The sequence below is a fragment of the Sorex fumeus genome, unplaced genomic scaffold (assembly GCF_029834395.1).
Source record: "Sorex fumeus unplaced genomic scaffold, SorFum_2.1 ptg000063l, whole genome shotgun sequence".
NCBI lineage: Eukaryota > Metazoa > Chordata > Mammalia > Eulipotyphla > Soricidae > Sorex > Sorex fumeus.
The window spans coordinates 57,063,517-57,082,230 of NW_026606120.1; the positions used below are offsets into that span (position 1 = coordinate 57,063,517).

General features: G+C 44.3%; 1 protein-coding gene across 1 annotated transcript in view; it reads right to left on the reverse strand.

The window, feature by feature from the left end:
• TADA2A (transcriptional adaptor 2A) overlaps positions 1-18,714 on the reverse strand; it is a 64,386-nt gene that overhangs the window by 34,192 nt on the left and 11,480 nt on the right. Inside the window, exons 3-7 of the mRNA XM_056126987.1 lie at positions 17,658-17,764; positions 16,421-16,480; positions 5,577-5,668; positions 3,007-3,164; positions 799-887 (exon numbers count right to left, since the gene is read on the reverse strand). Of these exons, the coding sequence (XP_055982962.1) occupies positions 799-887; positions 3,007-3,164; positions 5,577-5,668; positions 16,421-16,480; positions 17,658-17,764 (506 nt within the window). The remainder of the gene's footprint in view (positions 1-798; positions 888-3,006; positions 3,165-5,576; positions 5,669-16,420; positions 16,481-17,657; positions 17,765-18,714) is intronic.

An 18,714-nucleotide genomic window follows, 5' to 3' on the forward strand; every position in this document is an offset into this window, starting at 1 on the left:
GCCCGCACGGCAGAGCCTGGCAAGCTCCCCGTGACGTATTCGATATGCCAAACACAGTAACAACAGTCTCCAATGGAGACGTTACTGGGCCCGCTCGAGCAAATCGACGATCAACGGGAGGGCCTTTACCTTTATCATGATATATATATATATATCCACTTCCTGTTTTTGTTTTGTTTGGGGGCCACACCTGATGGTGCTTAAAGGCTACTCCTGGATCTGTGCTCTGCGGCTGCTCCTGAGGATACTGTGGGGGATGAGGAGAAGTACTACAGAGCTAGTAAAAGAACCAGGGCCTTCTGCATGCAAAGCCAGTGCCTAGCCCACTGAGTTCTCTCTCTCTGGCCCGCACTTGCTGTTTTTGTAAATAAAGCTTTATTGAAACACAGGCATACTCATTTGTTACTTACTGGTCATGCTGTGTTTGCACTACAATGGCAAAGTTTAGCTGCAGTAGAAACATGGCAGCATGAAAACCTAAAATATTTAATATCTGACTGAATAAAGTCAATATATTGTTAAGAACCAGACTCAGAAATCCCACACTTAGCAAGGAAGTGGGAGCCAACACCAATCAGTGAAACCAAACTAATGAGTTCTTGGGCTGTAGTACTTTTACTGTGTCCACATGTGAAAATGCTCACAACCAAGAAAAGGTCAAAATGGAAGAACATTTCGCGGCCTTCAGGCCAACAAACTGCAGTACTTCTAAAAAAAAAAAAAACTCTTTTGAGTGGTGTAGAACTTCTGGGTAAGAGACACGAGCCTCATCTGAGACAAAAAGCGACTTTCTCCTACCTCCACAAAGTCTGCTCGGGCCGGCATGTACCCCGCCATGTCCCGGGAGAGCAGAGAGTCAAAGGCAGGTCGGGGAGGGTCATCTGTAGCTGTAAGAATTTAGAATTTTTCTTAGTTACTTCATAAAAGAGTAGCATGAAAAGGCATGACAGAAATAGTTCTCACATCCTGGAATATTTTTGTCTGGAGAAGATGGGGTCTGACAGAATAAATGAAGTTCAGATTTTTTTCCTTCTGCCATGGGTCACGTGTGAAAGACACACGCTCCACCACAGAGTCACATCCCATCCCCCAACATACCTTTATAAACGAAAACGTAAGAAGATAAAGTATTATGAAAACAGAGTGATTTCTATTTTTTCTTTGAAGGGGGATGGGTTGGGACCACACCTGGTGGTACTCGGGGTTCACTCCTGGTGGCGCTGGGGTCAAAATGAGGTCAGCAGCATGCCAGCAAGTGCTACAACTCCTGTATTACCTCCCTGACCCCCCCCAAACAGTAATTTCTTAAAAAAGGAAGTTAAGATTGAGGGAATTCTTATGGAAACACATGAAAATTCCCTCATATTTTTGATTTCCTAGCATAAGAAAAACCAAATCTGATTTTTGATTTTGTTTGGGGGTTCATACCTTGCAGTGCTCAGTGCTTACTCCTAGCTCTGTGCTCAGGGATCACTTCTGGTGTGCTTCAGGGGACCCTACGTAGAACCTGAGTTTACTGCCTGCAAGGCAAGTGCCTTACCACTATACTAATTTTCTAGCCACAACACACATTTTCTTTTGCTACTACAGAACTGGACCCGCTCGAGCAAATCGATGAACAACGGGAGGACAGTGCTACAGTGCTACTTAGGACATTAAATACTTGTTCCATATTCAGCTCCCTTACCCTATAGGACCAATCTCAGTTTGCAAATCTCATTCAACAGAAAGGTCAAAAATGAAAATCACATTAAACACTGGAATTGCAAGTTAGCTCAGAGTACAGATCATGGTCTTGCACACATTACTTAACTTTCTGGAATCTCAGTTTCCTTGTGAGTAAAACAAAGTACCTGCTCTGTTATCCCACTGGATTGATATGAGGGAAATAAAAATGATGGAATGTGTTTGAAAACAAAGAACTAACATCCAAGTAGGAGTTTCATCAGGCTCTGGGTTAGTCAGCTACAAAACTGGAGAGCACAAAGAACTCTTCCTCCATGTCATGACTCGTGCTTGGGGGCTTAGTCAGGAAAGAGGTCCATTCATAATTCATCACAGCTGGATCCTTTTTGGTTTGCTGGTGTTCCGTGAAGGAACTGAACCCTGGACCTTATAAACCCAAAGCATATACTCTACCTATGGAACGTATTCCTGGTCCCTTGGTTATGTTCTACTAGAAGGCCCACAGGTCCTTCAGCCACGTAAGATTTTGTTTTTGAGCCACACTCAGTGGTGGGGAGGGCTCACTCCCGGTGGTACTCCAGGGACTGTATGGGGTAGCGGGAATCAACGCTACATGGGTAGGGGCATAGCTCAGGAGTACAGCATTTAATTGCACATCCACATGGGCCACATGCAAGGCACTTAAGTGCCCTTCCCACTGTCCTGTAAGTTTTGTCTCTGGCTCTGTAATTTTTTAATTTTTTTGGGGGGATGGGGAATATGAACACACCACACTCAGTGGTGCTCATGCAGTACTAGGATCAAAGAATCTGGGCTTCCCACAGGCAAAACACACAGCCAATTAAGCTATCTCTCCCCCTTCCCACTATTATAACCAAGTGAACAAAAGGAGCATACTGTTTCCTGGGCTTAAAACTGAAATGATTAATAATAATGAACAAAACACTGGATTCTTCTGCGTAATTAATATTTACCTTCGTAAATTAGCATGTACTCAAAATAGCATGGAAACATTCATTCATTTTAAACATCTCAACTCAGAGAAACAAAAATTAAAGTGAACTGCTATTTTCAAGAGCCTTAGAATGGGTGGACCCACACACTGGCTCCAGGTGCCCTGACATCCAGCACAGAGCACTCAGTGACCTCAGGGACACATCCCCTCCTTGCCCCATGAAGGCCTGCCTGCCTATCAAGAATTGCCACACCAACTCCTCCCATCATCTACAAGCTCTTTAGCTGAAATCACTGTTTATCTGCCAGTGTCCTAAGAGCCTGAGGATAAGAGCCTCCCTCCCACCAGCACAGGGAGGGGCTTACACTGGAACGGGATGGCGGTGTCAGCAGTTTTTGCCTCCTCTGCTTGCTTCAAGTTGAGCAGGGTAGACGCGAACAGAGGGTTATTGATGAAATGCTTCATATAGTGCTTCTCACACTCCTCCTTGGTCTTGGTACACATCTGATTAGCCACATCTTGCCTAGGAGATTGTGAGGAAAAGGCAACAGGAAGCAGGGCTTCATTTATTCCTCATGATCAAAACATGATCTGCCGTCCCGTATTTTTCGTTTCTACCCCTACAATGTCTAGAATCTGATACCTCCAAACTGACATCACAGGGATAGCAGCAGAGCAAGGAGACAAATTACAGAATACCTAAAGTTCCGAATGCTGCCATGTCAAGATGTGCCGACAATAACTAAAATATCCTTTCCTTTCACCGCCAAAGAAAGGAAAATCAGTTAAAAAAAAATCAAATCTGTGTAAGGATAAGTCAGTCCCAGGGAGAGAAAGGCTACAGACAAACAGCTATTTCAGAACCTTCAAAATATATTTAGGTATAGGGTTATATTTGCATATTGTTTCATAGTTTACCAAATACCTCACTTGAACATGTTTTTTTAACCTAGAGCTCCTAAGATGGGCCAAGCACTAAGCTAGAAACATTTACAGTGTCATTAAATTAAATGTAAGCCATGTGGTATTTACTCTCACTTTCAGACATGAAAATAGGAGGCCCAAAGACACTTAAGAATCTGACTGAAGAACACAAAGCACAAACAAGCAAAACACAAAGTATATAAGAGAAAAAGGCAGAATTTATCCTCAAGATCCCGACACCTCATCGAGATGAGAGAGGCAGAGATGAGATTCTATCAAGTGCGCTCTCAAGCGCTCTCCCACAACCCTTGACTTGTCCCACTAATCTTTAAAATGCTCTAGTTTCAGGGCTGGAGTGACAGCACAGTGGGTAGGGCACTCGCCTTACACGCGGCTGACCCGGGTTCAATCCCTAGCACCCCACATACTTGGTTCCCCAAGCCCTACCTGGAGTGATCCCTGAGCAATGAGCTAGAAGTAAGCCCTGAGCTAGAAGTGAGCCCCAAAACCAAAAAAATAAAAAAGCAAACAATGCTCTAGTTTTATAAGACATGGAAAAGGAGGGGTGGTGGCTAGAGAGATAGTACAGTGGGTGTGATGCTAGCCTTGAAGAGTGGCTGACCCAGGTTCAATCACCAGAACTCCACACAGTCTCCGGAATCCACCAGAAATGATCCCTGAGTGCAGAGCCAGGGTAAGCTCTGAGCAGAGCCAGGTGTGGCTCAACTGCCTATCCCCCTGCCCCCCCAAAAAGGGAAAACTCAGTACATTGAAATCAAGATCTGGAAACAAGCCAACTGCTCAATGGCCAGATGAGTGCATAAATAAGATGTGGTATATCAACATAATGAACCACTATTTGGCTGTAAGAAAATAGTCTTGCCTCCTTATACAACACGGATGGAACTGAATAGATGTCATGCTGAGGGGGAAAAAAATCGGAAGGAAAAAGACAAATAACAGACGATCTCACTCATGCGTGAGCAAGGGAACAGACAGGGTCCAATGGAAACAAACCCTCAGCCTCTGACTGCATGATCAACGCTACTGAGGAGGAGGGAGAGGAGAAAGGGTTGAATGGGCCCAGGGAACTGCCATGGAAGGATGCTGTAAGAGATCTTCACCAGTCAGACACACGAGCATGCAAAGTCACTCTGAACTCCCTAAGTGTCATAATGGTCATACACAAAACGTATTTAATAATAGCTCCCTCTATTTGGTTCAAAAAACCGAAACTATCAGCATGAAAAAGACTCCCAAGAGGTAAAACTGAGAACAGTGGTACTCTTATTAAGGGAAGTCTCCCTGGACAGGAACAAAGCGTCTGTTTAATCCTGGCAGGCTTTGTCCCAAAGGCGGGTACCTGCATACTAAAATCAGACTCTAGAAGAAAAAGGCTGACACACTTGGATCTCAGGCCGCTATGGTTATCTGCTGAAAATCAGGCTCCTTTACATAATCAGGACGTCTAATGTCAAGAAAATGTCATCAAACCAGGGGGCCAGGGCGACAGTACAGTGGGTAGGGCATTTGCCTTATACACAGACTACTCGGGGTTCAATCCCCGGCATTCTGTATGGTTCCTTGAACACCACCAGGAATGGCTCCTGAGTGCAAAGCCAGAAGGAGCTCCTGAGCATTGTCAAGTGTAGACCAAATAAAAAAAAAAAAAAAAAGAAAGAGAGAAAAAAAGATTTTTAAATGAAAATTTCATAAAATCATAAAAGAACAGTGACTGCCTGAGAAGTCTAAACTCACCCACACTTCAGAAAGGAAAAAAATCACTGGCCTCTAGTGATGCATGCAAACTGGTTCTGTGTGGGACTAGATACCCAAGTCTCGGGAGACTTGGACAGTGAGGTGCTAAGATGTACAAGGCTTGTCCCTGAAGCCACTGAGCAACAGGAAAGCTCCATCCGCCTCCCCATTACCGTTCCCCGGACTCTACTGCAACTGCTGCTTACCCTCTGAGCACAGCAGAACAGGAGAATCCCGACCACAGGGCTCTTACCAATTTCCAAAGCCACAGTCCATCACAGCTTCTAAAAGGGCCATCTCTTCTTGAGCAGTCCAGCAGGGGTCAAGAACAGGAAAATCCGAGGTCTAATGAGAAAAAAAAGTTGTGCCTAAGAACAGACATTACAGCAATGGAAACCAGCACCCCCCAGCTATCGTGTCGAATGATTGTCATTCCCATGGAACTGAGAAGTACCTGAAATAGTTTTCTACCTCCCCCAATCCCTATTTCCACAATTAGCTAGTTGTGGAAAAAGGATCATATCCTATAAATGCCATATAACTCATGAAAAAAATCTTAAACTTTCAGTGACCACAAAGGTTAGAAAAATATTATAGCATGTTCCCATTCTATTCTTTTTTTTTTTTTAAGTAATTTCTCTACTGCAAAGTCACATCCTCAGCCATTTATTTCTTCATTGCTTTTTTGGGTCATACCCAGCAATGCTCAGGGATTACTCCTGGCTCTGCACTCAGAAATTAGTCCTGGTGATGCTGGAGAGATAACATGAGATGCTGAGAATCGAACCTGGGTTGGCTGCAGGCAAGGCAAACGCCTTACTCGCTATACTATTTCTCTGGCCCTCCTCAGCCTTTTTAGATGGAAAAAATAAATCAGTATTAGAATAAGTTGGTATGGGGGGAGGGGGACGAAGGAAATGAAGTGCAAAACCAGACCTCTCTGAATATTCCTTATAGATCCAACTTTGAAAACCACTACTGTACATAACTGTTGACTGATTATTTTTTTTAATTACTAATTTTTTAAATCACGAGGGAATGGAGAGATAGCTCAGTGGGCTAGAGCACATGCTTTGATGTAAGGAGACCAGGTTTTGATCCTAACACCACATGGTCCTGCAAACACTGCCAGGAGTAACACCAAAGCCAGAAGTAGCCCCTCAGCACTGCCCAGTGTGGACAGTCCCCAGCTCAGAAAGAAACAAAACAAAACAAAACAAATTCCAAGATCGCAACAGTCAAAAGTTAAATAAAACAAACACAAACATAAATAATCTCAAGGCATAATCACAGGGGGGAAAAAGTCCAAAGTGACTTTAAAAACATAGTAATTTGCCTGTATTTCCAGAAAAAAAATATTTTTAATAGTAAAAGGAAGTAGATGGGAATGCTGCTCATAGACAGAGCAACTGATTTTTATGTGTGAGCTCTGGTTTTGAGTCCCAGTATCACATGTTCCCACAAGTATCACTTTGGGACATCTCCAGATATGACCAACCCTACTCTACCTCAGAAAAATCCAGAAGTAAAAGTGCCAAAATTTTTCAAGTTGTTTTCAGTACTGTTGATACAGTTACTGAGTTTATTACATATAGATGTGATTTGGGAAAAAACAGGCAACTGAGTTGGCATTATTGGGCAGTGAGACTCTGGGTTTGGAAAAAAGATACATAAATTTATGAGGTTTTATAAAAACCTTTTTGCCTGGGCCGGAGTGATTGTACAGCCGGTAGGGCATTTTCCTTGTATGTGCCTGACCTGGGTTCAATCCTCAGCATCCCATATGGTCCCTTGAGCACCACCAGGAGTAATTTCTGGGTACAGAGCCAGGAGTAACCCCGGAAGAGTGACCAGGTGTGACCAAAAAAAAAAAAATCCAAAATTTTAACCTTGTATTTGAAATTCAAGTTTTAATAGACTCCTAATGCATTTTATTGTAAAAAGGGTAAGAACCAAAGGATCTGGGTTGGAGAGATAGTACAGGGGTAAAGGTGTTTGCACTGCATGCATGGAGCTGACCTGAGTTTAATCCCCAATACCACATGGTCCCCTGAACAACTCTGGCAGCAAATATCAAAGCACAGAGTTAAGAGTAGCCCCCCGCATGTTGGGTATGGCCCACTCTAGAAAATAAAGAAAGAAGAGGAAAAAACTGGAGATTCATGAAGAAAAAGATGATTCCAGATTTGGGTCAGAACATGCACAGGATGAGACCAGAGCATCTGCTGTACAGCGGAAAAGCCCTCGGAACTCTAAGGATCGTGACAAAAGGATGCAGAGACCAATTTACAGAGTTCCCACTAAGCAAAAAAGGTACATTCTGAGCAAAACTGAGAAGAAAAAGCTGTAAGAGAATGAAAACATTTGAAATATCAACAGGATGCTAGGGTTCCAACTCATATTTTCAAAATTAGTAAGTACAGGAAAAGAATTGGAATTTTCTCTTGTCTTTCTCAAGGAGAGTATGGATAGGAGAGGGGTGCTCAGGGATCGGGTTCCTCCTACAGCACTTGCTCAGCTGTGCACTGCTCGGGTTCAACAGTGCTGGGGTCACCAGGGCTCTATTTTGCAGGGCTTCAGAGCCAGGGGTCGAACCAAGGGCCCTTTTGTATGTATTTTGTCACTGTCACTGTAACTGTCCTCCCGTTGCTCATCGATTTGCTCGAGCGGGCCCAGTAATGTCTCCATTGTTGACTTTGTTGTTACTGTGTCTGGCATATCGAATACATCACGGGGAGCTTGCCAGGCTCTGCCGTGTGGGCGAGATACTCTCGGTAGCTTGCCGGGCTCTCCGAGGGGGCGGAGGAATCGAACTCGGGTCCGCCATGTTGGCTGCATCCAAGGCAAACGCCCTACCCATTGTGCTATCGCTCCAGCCCCATGTATTTTGTATGTATTATTTAAAGAACCCGAGTTCTTTAAATAATCTCTCTGGCCCTATCTTGCCTTCCATAAACACACTTGGTAACAATACAGATAACAATGTATCTTCTTAAACTCATAAATTGAAAAGGCTGAGAGAATAAAGACAAGTATTTTAGAATCCCAGACTAATTCATAGAACTAGATTGTGATCAGAACTGAATCTAATAGAGCCACTGAATTATAACTACTAATTTTACAGGGGAACACAGGAGAGGATTGCAATGATCAGCAAAATCCAGACCATATTAGTATCTATAAGACAAATAGCAAAGGTATTTTTCTGAATTAAATGGAAAAAATGAGACAAACAATGTGGTGAGGAGAGGAAAAATCCAGAGACTAGAAACTAGAATAGACAACCCACTGGATCTATGGGCCTGACTTGTATCACATTAGAACTAGGAAAGTAAAAAAAAAAAAAAAAAAAAAAAAATATATATATATATATATATATATATATGATTGCGGGGATTGGGAGGGGATTTTTAAGGTGGTGGGATGGTACTGGGACCTTGATGATGGGTACGGTGAGTCTTATGAAGAGTGATTCTAACCTCTTGAAATTTCATTGTATTGTAAACCAAGGATAAATCAATGAAAAAATTTGATATCACTACATAATCAATACCCATCTGAATAGCTAAAATGAAGGAACTAACAACATCAAATGTTAGCAAGCATGTGGAAAAATGAGAACTCTCATCTATTTCTGGTAGAGGAGCAAAATGATAGAACCATTCAGGAAACAGAGCTAAGTTGGGCTGGAGAGATTATAGCGAAGGTGAGGCGCTCGCCTTGAATGCGCCCAACCAGGGCCCATTCACCAGTATCCCATATGGTTGCCTGAACCCTGCCAGAAGCCCTGAAAGCAGAGCCGGGAGTAAGCCCTGAGCCAGGAGTAAACTGTGAGCACAGGCAGGTGTGGGCCCCCAAATTAGTAGACAAGGAAGTAAGGGCTAGAGAAATAGTTCAGAGGTCTGAAATATGTGCCTGGCATGTAGAGGCCTGACTTTGATTCCGTATGTGGCACAGTCTCCTCTGAGTTCAGTGATGTACCATCACTGGGTCTGAAGACTGGACTGTCCAGCCCCAAGTGCCCCTTTGAGCCTTGTCTCCCCCATCCAAAAATTAAATAATCATTTATTCTATAACCCAGCAATTCTACTCCAAATAGAATAGAAATTTATCTAAGAAAAATACACGTATGTCTAGAGGGGCCAGAGGTATAATACAGTGGGTAGGACATTTATTTTGTATATGGCCAACCTGGATTCAATCCCAACATCCCATATAATCCCTGGAATACCACCTGAGTGCAAAGCCAGGAGTACCCCTGAACACCACCAGCTGTGGACCAAAAAAACCCAAACCAAACAAAAAACATGTCCAGAGAAAGCTAGATAAAAATGTCCCCTGGAAGCTTCGTTCACACCTAAAAACTAGACAAAGCCCAGGAGTCCATCCACACAATGCAGAAGCTTTATTACAGCTACATAATGAAATATTATAACAAAAACGAACAACTGACTAGACGCAACACCATGAATAAATCTCAAAACCACGCTCAGTGAAGCAAAGCAGAAAGAGGACTGGGGACGTAGTTCCCAATATAAGCATCACATGTGTGAGGTCCTGGGTTTGATGCCTTGATACGAAACTGATCTACAGGGTAAGATCATAAACTGTTTTCAGGGGTAATGGAGGAAAAGTCTTCAGAAATGAGAAAATGTGAAGTGACTAGAATGCCTTTAAAATTTTACAATTCACTGTCTCTGTCACTGTCCTCCTGTTGTTCATCGATTTGCTCGAGCGGGCCCAGTAACGTCTCCATTGTGAGACTTTGTTGTTACTGTGTTTGGCATATCGAATACGTCACGGGGAGCTTGCCAGGCTCTGCCGTGCGGGCGAGATACTCTCGGTAGCTTGCCGGGCTCTCTGAGAGGGGCAGAGGAATTGAATCCAGGTTGGTCGGGTTTACCTCATAAAATTATTTGTATGTGGGATAATAAAATGTGTGGGGAACTGACTTCAAAATAATCTGAAGAGGATGAGATGAAACAAGACAGGCCCCAAGTCAGTAATTTTATCAGTTACCAACGTCTAGAATTAGTGTCAGCAGTATTATATCACTCATGGTAGCAGCCACAAAGGTGGCTCTCTGGGCGTCCAACTGTAGCTCCTTCCCATTTACCCTGGGCTGGGCCTGTGACCTGCCTAATAAGGAAGGTCTGACCACTCCCCCTTCTGGGAGCCTTCAGCCACCAGGTCACACCTGTAGCCTTCCCACCAGAAGCACTGTGGGAGCTGGAGAAGAGCAAGCCTCCCATGAGGATGCCAGTACCTCTCAACCAGGGGCCATCTTAGCCCCTCTGGGCCCCAGAAGATCCAAGGGGAGCAGGGAAATAGTATAGATCTGGGCCATGGCAAGGAGGTGGGGGGAGAGGTGTGGGGAGAGACACAGAAACGTTGAGAAAGACAGCTCTTGCTACATCTTGACAAAGGCTGGCCTTCCCGCGTCAGCACACTGCGAATCCTAGCCCCCCTTCACCACGCCCAGCCTGAATTTCTGACGCACAGAACTGTGAGAGATAATGAATCAGTTATTTTTAAGTCCCGAGGTTTGCACTTGCTGTCAGGTAGCAACAGATAACTGAAACATAATTCTTTCTCCTTAAGCATATGCTTGAACTTTCCGTTAAGTTTAAAAAAATTAGTGACACGAGATGTCTTCAATTTGTACAGGCATTCAGAAATTATGTGCCTGACTAATGATACATATATACAAAATTCTGACGGTTTATGAAATCACGCTAGAGATAAACAAAACACTTCTGGGGCTGGGATATGTCAAGGAAGAGAGTACACGCCTAGCACTATGTGATGCCTGGAGTTCAATCCCTGGCAAGGAAAGGAACTGCTGGGCAAGATGCCAGAGCATGCCCTCCAGGCACTGCTGGAGAGGACCCCAGAGCTTGCTCTCCCAGCACTGATGGAAGAACATAAAATTTTTAGATTTTTGTTTCTGGGCCATACTCAGCAGTGCTCAGGACTTTCAGAAGCTCTAAGAACAAGGCCTAAAAATCTATCTATAGATTTATTTGGGGGTCACACCCAGTAGTACTCAGGTGCTATTTCTGGCTCTGTACTCAAGAATCAGTCCTGGCAGGGCATGGGGGACTATATGGGGCATGAGGGATACATATACACAAATGGGATGAACACATGCAAGGTAAGTACCCTACCTCTTGTACTATCTCTCCAGCCCTATAATTTTAAAAAAATGGTAAGTTTTTTGTCTGAGTATGTGCATGATGATGCCTAGCACTGAAGTACTATGTGAGCCAAAAGAGAAACTTCATCCTTTATCCATATTAGATTCATAATTATCTCCCAATATGGCTAATGCCATAAATACATATAAAAATGACAGCTCACACACAATTGGGGAGTATGCTATTTTTACAACTATATTTTAGAATGCTGACTTTCACCAACTTTTATCAGAAGTTCTAATAACAAGGCCTAGAAATCTATCTAGAGATTCGGTTGGGGGCGGGGGGGGGGGGGTTTACACCCAGTAGTACTCAGGAGCTATCCCTGGATCAGTGCTCTGGGGTCATTCCTGATGGAACCTGCCAGAACTGGACCAGGTTTTTCTCACTGAAGCCATGTGCTTAGTCCTTTGTGCTGTCTCCCTGGCCCAGAAATTTGTATTTTTAAGCAAGTTCCTAGGTGATCCTGATGTACTAAAGTTCAGAATCACTGGTATAGGGTGTGGTAGAAAGAGGTGCCTTTGACTTATTCAAGGTTCTAAGAATTACAAGACAAAAATAGACACAGAACTCAGAAGTCTTGATTAATGCACCACCCACCACTGCATGAGTAACTCCCCAAAATATAGAACTGTGAGATGACAAAGTAACATAAATCATTTAAAGTTTTCTGAGGTTTCATATGGGGGGGGGGGGGAATTCAAGTTTTAGTAGTTTCATGTGTAGAAAGCTAAAATGTGGTCATCGTTCCTGCAGAAAAATTCACTGGAGTGGAGTTCATGCCCAAATCAATCAGCTAATCAGTGGCTGAATAAACAGCAGTATTCCTACATAAAAAAAAAAAAAATCACTGGAAATAGGTAAGCTAAGGGGCTGGAGTGATAGCGCAGCGGGTAGGGCGTTTGCAGCATCCTGAGCACCGCCAGGAGTGATTCCCGAGTGCAGAGCCAGGAGTAACCCCTCTGCATCGCCGGGTGTGACCCAAAAAGGAAAAAAAAAAAGAAATAGGTAAGCTTTAAAAATAAGGGGGTGATTACTAGTCTCCCAAAGCACTCTCAAATAAAGAACAGAAGGCTAAACCTGCTTGTAAGGGTGCTGAAAAGTGAATAAGGAATGATGTAATCAAAAGAATTACATGGACCTGAGTGAAAACTTGTGCCTTCACCTTTCAGCAAAAGACACTGAGTCCCAGAACAGCCAGAGTAAGCTCATGGTCAGTTTTCTTACGTTGGACAGTTGTTGATCTTTCCCACCTACACAAAACTATTAGGAATTATTGTCATAGTTTCACATGAAAAACTGTTGTGGTTCCAGTCACTTTCATGTGAATTTGTGAAACCCGGCTTCCTAAAAACTTGAGTCTTTTAGTGAAATGAACTTCAGATTATAGTTCCTTTGATCACTATCATCCCTTTATTTATTTTGCAATTACAGGAAAAAGTTATTCAAGTAAAAAGACATTACAGTTACATGTCATTAGAAAAAGACAATTAAACCAAGGCATTCTCTGGGCTGGAGCAATAGTATAGCAGATAGGGCATTTGCCCTGCACACAGCCGACCAGGATTCAATCCCTGGCATCCCATATGGTCACCTGTCAGAAGTAATTCCTGGGTGCAGAGCAAGAAGTAACCCCTGAGCATCACCGGGTATGGCCCCAAAAGCCAAAATTAGTTCATTAAACAAGGTGCTCTCACTACACACCTATTAGAATGGCTGAAATCCAGAATGCTATTCTTCTTTTTTTTTTCTTTTTGGATCACACCCAGCATTGCATAGGGGTTACTCCTGGCTCTGCACTCAGGAGTTACTCCTGGTGGTGCTCGGGGGGACCATATGGGATGCTGGGAATCAAACTCAAGTCGGCCACATGCAAGGCAAACGCCCTACCCACTGTGCTATGGATCCAGCCCCTGAAATCCAGAATGCTAACCAAAAAAAGCCAGCAAGGATATAGGGCAGTAGGACAACAACTGCCTTCATTCATTGGATAACCACTATGGGTGTTTCTGGTTTTGCTTTTGTTTTGGGGTCATACCTGGCAATGCTCAGGGATCAAAGCTGACAGGACTCAGGGGACCACAAGGGGTGCTGGGGACCAAACTCAGGTCAGTGTGTGAAAGGCAAGCATCTTACTATTGGTATGATCGGTCCACTGTATTATTGGTCTGGCCTGTACAACCACTTTGAAAGATGGATTGGCAGCTTCTTCTAGAACGAAATGTGCTCTTGGCCAGGGAGAGAGCTAAAAGGGCTGGAGCGCATGCCAGCATGCACAGGGTCCTGCATGCGACCCCCCACACCACGTGAGCTCCAAAGCGCTGCTGGGTATGGCCTGGCCCTCAGCATTGCCATAGTGCTACCCCCCAACCCAAAAACCACCGTGTTCTTACCATGTTATTTAGTAATCATATTCCGTGGTATTTACCCAAAGGGGCTATAAATATATGTCCACACAAAACCCATACATGGATGTGAAGAGAAGCTTTATTCATGACTGCCAAAATTCGCAAGCAACAAAGATGTTCTTCAGTAGATGAATGGTAAACTGGCACATCTAGACACTAAAATACTGTTCAATGCTAAAAATAAATAAGCTATCAAGCCATGAAAATACAGGAAGGAAACTGAAATACACACTATTAAGTGAAAGGGATCAATTTGAAATGGTTGCACATTGTTAAGATTCCAACTTTGTAACATCCTAGAAAAGACTAAACCATGACCTTAAAAAGAACAGTAGTGGGGCCTGAAAGCACAGCAGGCTGGGTGTTTTGCCTTACACATGGCCGACCACCTCTCCTGCCCCCTGCCCCAAGCAGACTAGGATCTATAGAATAACTCTTGAGTTCATTTCTTCTTTCTCTCTGTTTACTTTTTTTTAGTTTTGGGGTCACACCCAGTGATACTCACAGTTACTCTTGGCTCTCACTCGGGAATCACTTGTGGCAGCACTCGGGACCATATGGGATGCTGGGGCTTGAACCTGGGTCAGCTGTGTGCAAGGCCAGCGCCTTACCCACTGTTCTATTTCTCCAACCCCCCTCATTCCCTCTTTAAAGGAGGTAATACACCAATCAAATTATAACCTATCTCATTCTGGCCTATAAAACTAGTCTGTCTTTACGAAGTGATTTTCTAGAGGACTGGAGACAGAATCCAGCGGATAGGATGTTTGCCCTGCACATGGTCAACCTGGGTTCAATCCCCAGCACCTCATATGATCCCTTGGGCCCTGCCAAGAGTGATTCCTGAGTGCATTCAGGAGTAAGCCCATTGCCAGTTCTGGCCCAAAAATCAAGGGGTGGGGGAAGGGAGGGGGAGTACACTCATTTTATAACTAAATTCTCAGAGGGCAACTAATTTCCCCAAAGGTAGAGGGATGGAATGCCATATATAAATTTCACCAGCACCCCATAAACAACATGAAAATACCAAAAACTGAGACCAGAGAGAGAGCACTGCAGATTGGTGCATTTTTGCATGCAGGAGGCCTAGGCTTGAATCTTGACACTGCCAAAATAACCCTCTGAGCACTTAAGCACTTAGCTGGCAGCATCCCAGGTTAGCCTCAGAACACAAACCACCACCACCACATTTACTATACTGTCCCTTTTGGGGGGTTTTCTTCTTCCTTCTTTTTTGGTGGGAGGGAGGGAGTGGAGGATGTTACGGGGGTATTTGTCACATGCGGCTGTGCTCGGGGATCATTCCTGGCAGGGCTCAGGGCCCTCCCGTTGATCGTCGATTTGCTCGAGCGGGCCCAGTAACGTCTCCATTGGAGACTTTGTTGTTACTGTGTCTGGCATATCGAATACTCTCGGTAGCTTGCCGGGCTCTCCAAGAGGGGCGGAGGAATCGAACTCGGGTCGGCTATGTTGGCTGCGTGCAAGGTAGACGCCCTACCCGCTGTGCTATTGCTCCAGCCAGCCCTCCCTTCCCCTTCTGATCTCGGAAGGGCTCAGGGAACCATATAAAATGCTGGGACTAGAATTCAGCAAATTAAGTCAAAAACCACATGTAAGGCAAGCACTCTGCCCACTAACCCATCTCTCTGGCCTTATCTGCTGTCAATGAATCTAAAGAGCAGACCTCTTGGGCTGGAGAGATAGTGAAGAGGGTCAAGGCGATCTCCAGCACCCCAGAAGGTCTATGAACATCACCCTGAGTACAAAGGCCAGGAGTAAGTCCTGACCCCTACTAGATGTGGTCCAAAAATCAAAACAAAAAGGTAGTTCCCTTTATCCTTCTGTCCAAACATAGAATAAAACACCTTCGTTAAACATTTTCTAAATTCGAAACAAAAATTGGAAAATCACGATCACGATCACGACCTGTTGTTTGTCGATTGCCTTGAACAGGCCCCAGTAACGTCTCCTTCGTCCTAGCCCTGAGATTTTTTAAAAAGTGCCATATTCAAAGCTCTTTCAGGGTTAGGAGAATGAGACCCATCATTGTTACTGGTATTTGGTATACTGGGTACGCCACAGGGAGTTTGCCAGACTCTGCCGTGTGGGCAGGTTACATTCAGTAGCCTGCCAGTTTGTCCAAAGTAAGAAAATACAAAAAGATTTTTGAACTTGAATGTTTCAGCAGATCTGTAAAACCCCAGAACCCTTAGCAGGTTCAGTTCAGGAGACAGTTAAAAGGAGCAGAGCACATGCTCATATACAAGGCCCTGCGTTTGCTCCTCAGCACCCCAGGCCACGCTGAGTACTGCTGGCGGTAGCCCTGGGGGCTCCAGAACACTGGTGCATCGAGATCCTATAAGAGGGATTGGGTAATGATCGATGAAACCAGAGGAGGAGGAAAGAGCTATCTGGAGGTGAAGAGGAAAAAACTAATTTCTAGTGCAGTCAGGAAATGAAGGGAATTTCCCTCGGAAAAACTTCATCATTACCATTATTTCATAAGTGTGGTCACTTTGATGTTTCTTGTACTCAAATCCTCGAGTGAAACACTGCAAAAGAAAAGAAAATTAAGTCACCCAAAAGTTTTTTTGCACTGCTTTCTTAAAGGACAGAAAATAATTTGGAGACATTTTACTCTTGGGATGTGTCTTCATTCATTCATTTATTCATTATTCATTATTTACCACTCGGCCTCTTCTTGCTGGCTTGGGGGGCAGGTGTGTGTGTGTGTGTTTGTGTGTGTGTGTGTGTGTGTCTGTCTGTATGTTTTCCTTTGGGGTGGGGGAAGAGGTGTCATTAGTGAAAGGTCCAATGAATGTTTTTCAAATAGTAGGAATATGTTGAGACTTTGTTTCATCATGTAGTTGACATAGGCTGGTATATTCATGATCACAGCTTTTTAGCAGCCCTCACAGAGAACAAAAATCTAAAAGGCTTTTCACTAGACAGCAATTTTTCCATTCCTAAGAGCCTGGGCCCTGCAATCAGTCTGCCTTAATTAGAATGGATCCTGGCTCCATCCATCCCCTATTCTAAAACACATATAATTTCATATTTTCCAACTCTAAAATGAGGATGGACTTCATGATGATAAACAAGATACATGACAACTCCTATCTGCCATTTTTACATTTTGACTTCTCTAAAATCAGGACACTTCTTATAACAGCATGCGGGATCCTATAACATGGCATCTGTGTGAAGTCAGGCAAATATCCTCACCTCTCTGTCTGAGCTGCTTCTATAAAATGCAGGTAATAATCATTCTTCATAGGATTTAGGGATGGTTGGTTCATGTAAGTTCTCAAAGGAGTGCTTGGCATAGTGTTGGCACTTATTACCATCATCTCCCGCAAAATGATTTTTGTCCCTTATTTCCACCTGCCCAAAGTTCACTCCTCACGGAGACCATAAGCCACCCCATAGGTGCTATCAAAAGAAAGCAAACCCCGCTTCTGTTTCCCACATTCCCCAAACTCTAACTCTACTGGCAAGAATCTTCCAGCGGTGTTAAACGTGAGGCTGACACAGTGATGTGCAATATTCAGCAGTCTGTCCCATCCATTTGCTTTGCTCCTCCACTTCTCACTAGTAAAACAGGTAATGGGAGGCTGTCTGCAGAAGCCGACTTAATGAAGTATGGTCCTTCTAAAGGCCACCTTCTGATAGTCATCTCTGAATTGACTACTCGGGCAAGGAGAGGCAGGCCTCTCCCGTGTGACTTACCTGCAAGCAGAGGAAAAAAGGAGGTGGCCCACATTCAGCGCACTTGATATAAGGCTCCATGAGGTAGGAGGAGCAGCCTCGGCAGGGTGGCTTATCAGAGGGATCATCTGGAACAAAAAGAAAAATATAGCAGCTTCAAAACAAGTCATTATCTCAACTGCAAGAAGGCAGAAAATCTGCCAATGACCACACCAGTGAGCTGTGAGCTGGGCTGAAAACTGTGGAGGCCAGATGAGCTCATTCCAAGTAAACAAAAATTACATTGCTTTTTAATTTAGGGCAGCTGTATTCCTTTGGGATACTCACTATTTCCAAAGGCTTTTTCTTTTCTCCCTTCGTGCGGCCACACCCACCCACGCTATGGGGCAAAGAAGAACCAGGGCCCCTCCCAGGCTTGCTGGGCCAGTGGAAGGCGCCTCTAATGGCTCTATACCGTGTTGCTTGGGCGTCACTAGAACACCTTGGAATGCACGATGCAGGGGATCGAATAAATGCAAGGTCTCTGGGAAATGAGCGATAGTACAGCTGGTAGGGTGTGCCTTGCATGTGGCCAACCCAGGTTCCATCCTGGCATCCCATATGGTCCCCCAAGCACTGCCAGGGGTAATTCTTGAATGTAGAGCCAGCAGTAACCCCTGAACATCACCGGATATTACAATAAATAAAAATAAAAATAAAATAAATTCAGGGTCTCAGAAATGCTAGCATGGTCGTGCCTCCTGGGCTAACTTCTGGACTCTTTAAACAAGTAGGGTTTTTTTTGCTTTTTGGGTCACACACAACAATGCACAGGGGTTACTTCTGGTTCATGCACTCAGGTATTACTCCTGGCGGTGCTCGCTCAGGGGACCATATGGGATGCTGGGAATCGAACCCGGGCTGGCCGCGTGCAAGGCAAAGGCCCTACCCGCTTTGCTATCACTCCAGCCCCCAGTAGTTTTTCTTTTTGTGTGTGTTTTTGGGTCACACCCGGTGGTGCTTAGGGCTTACTACTGACTGTGCTCAGAGATCACTCCTGGTGGGGCTTGGGGAAACACATGGGGTGCTGCAGATTGAA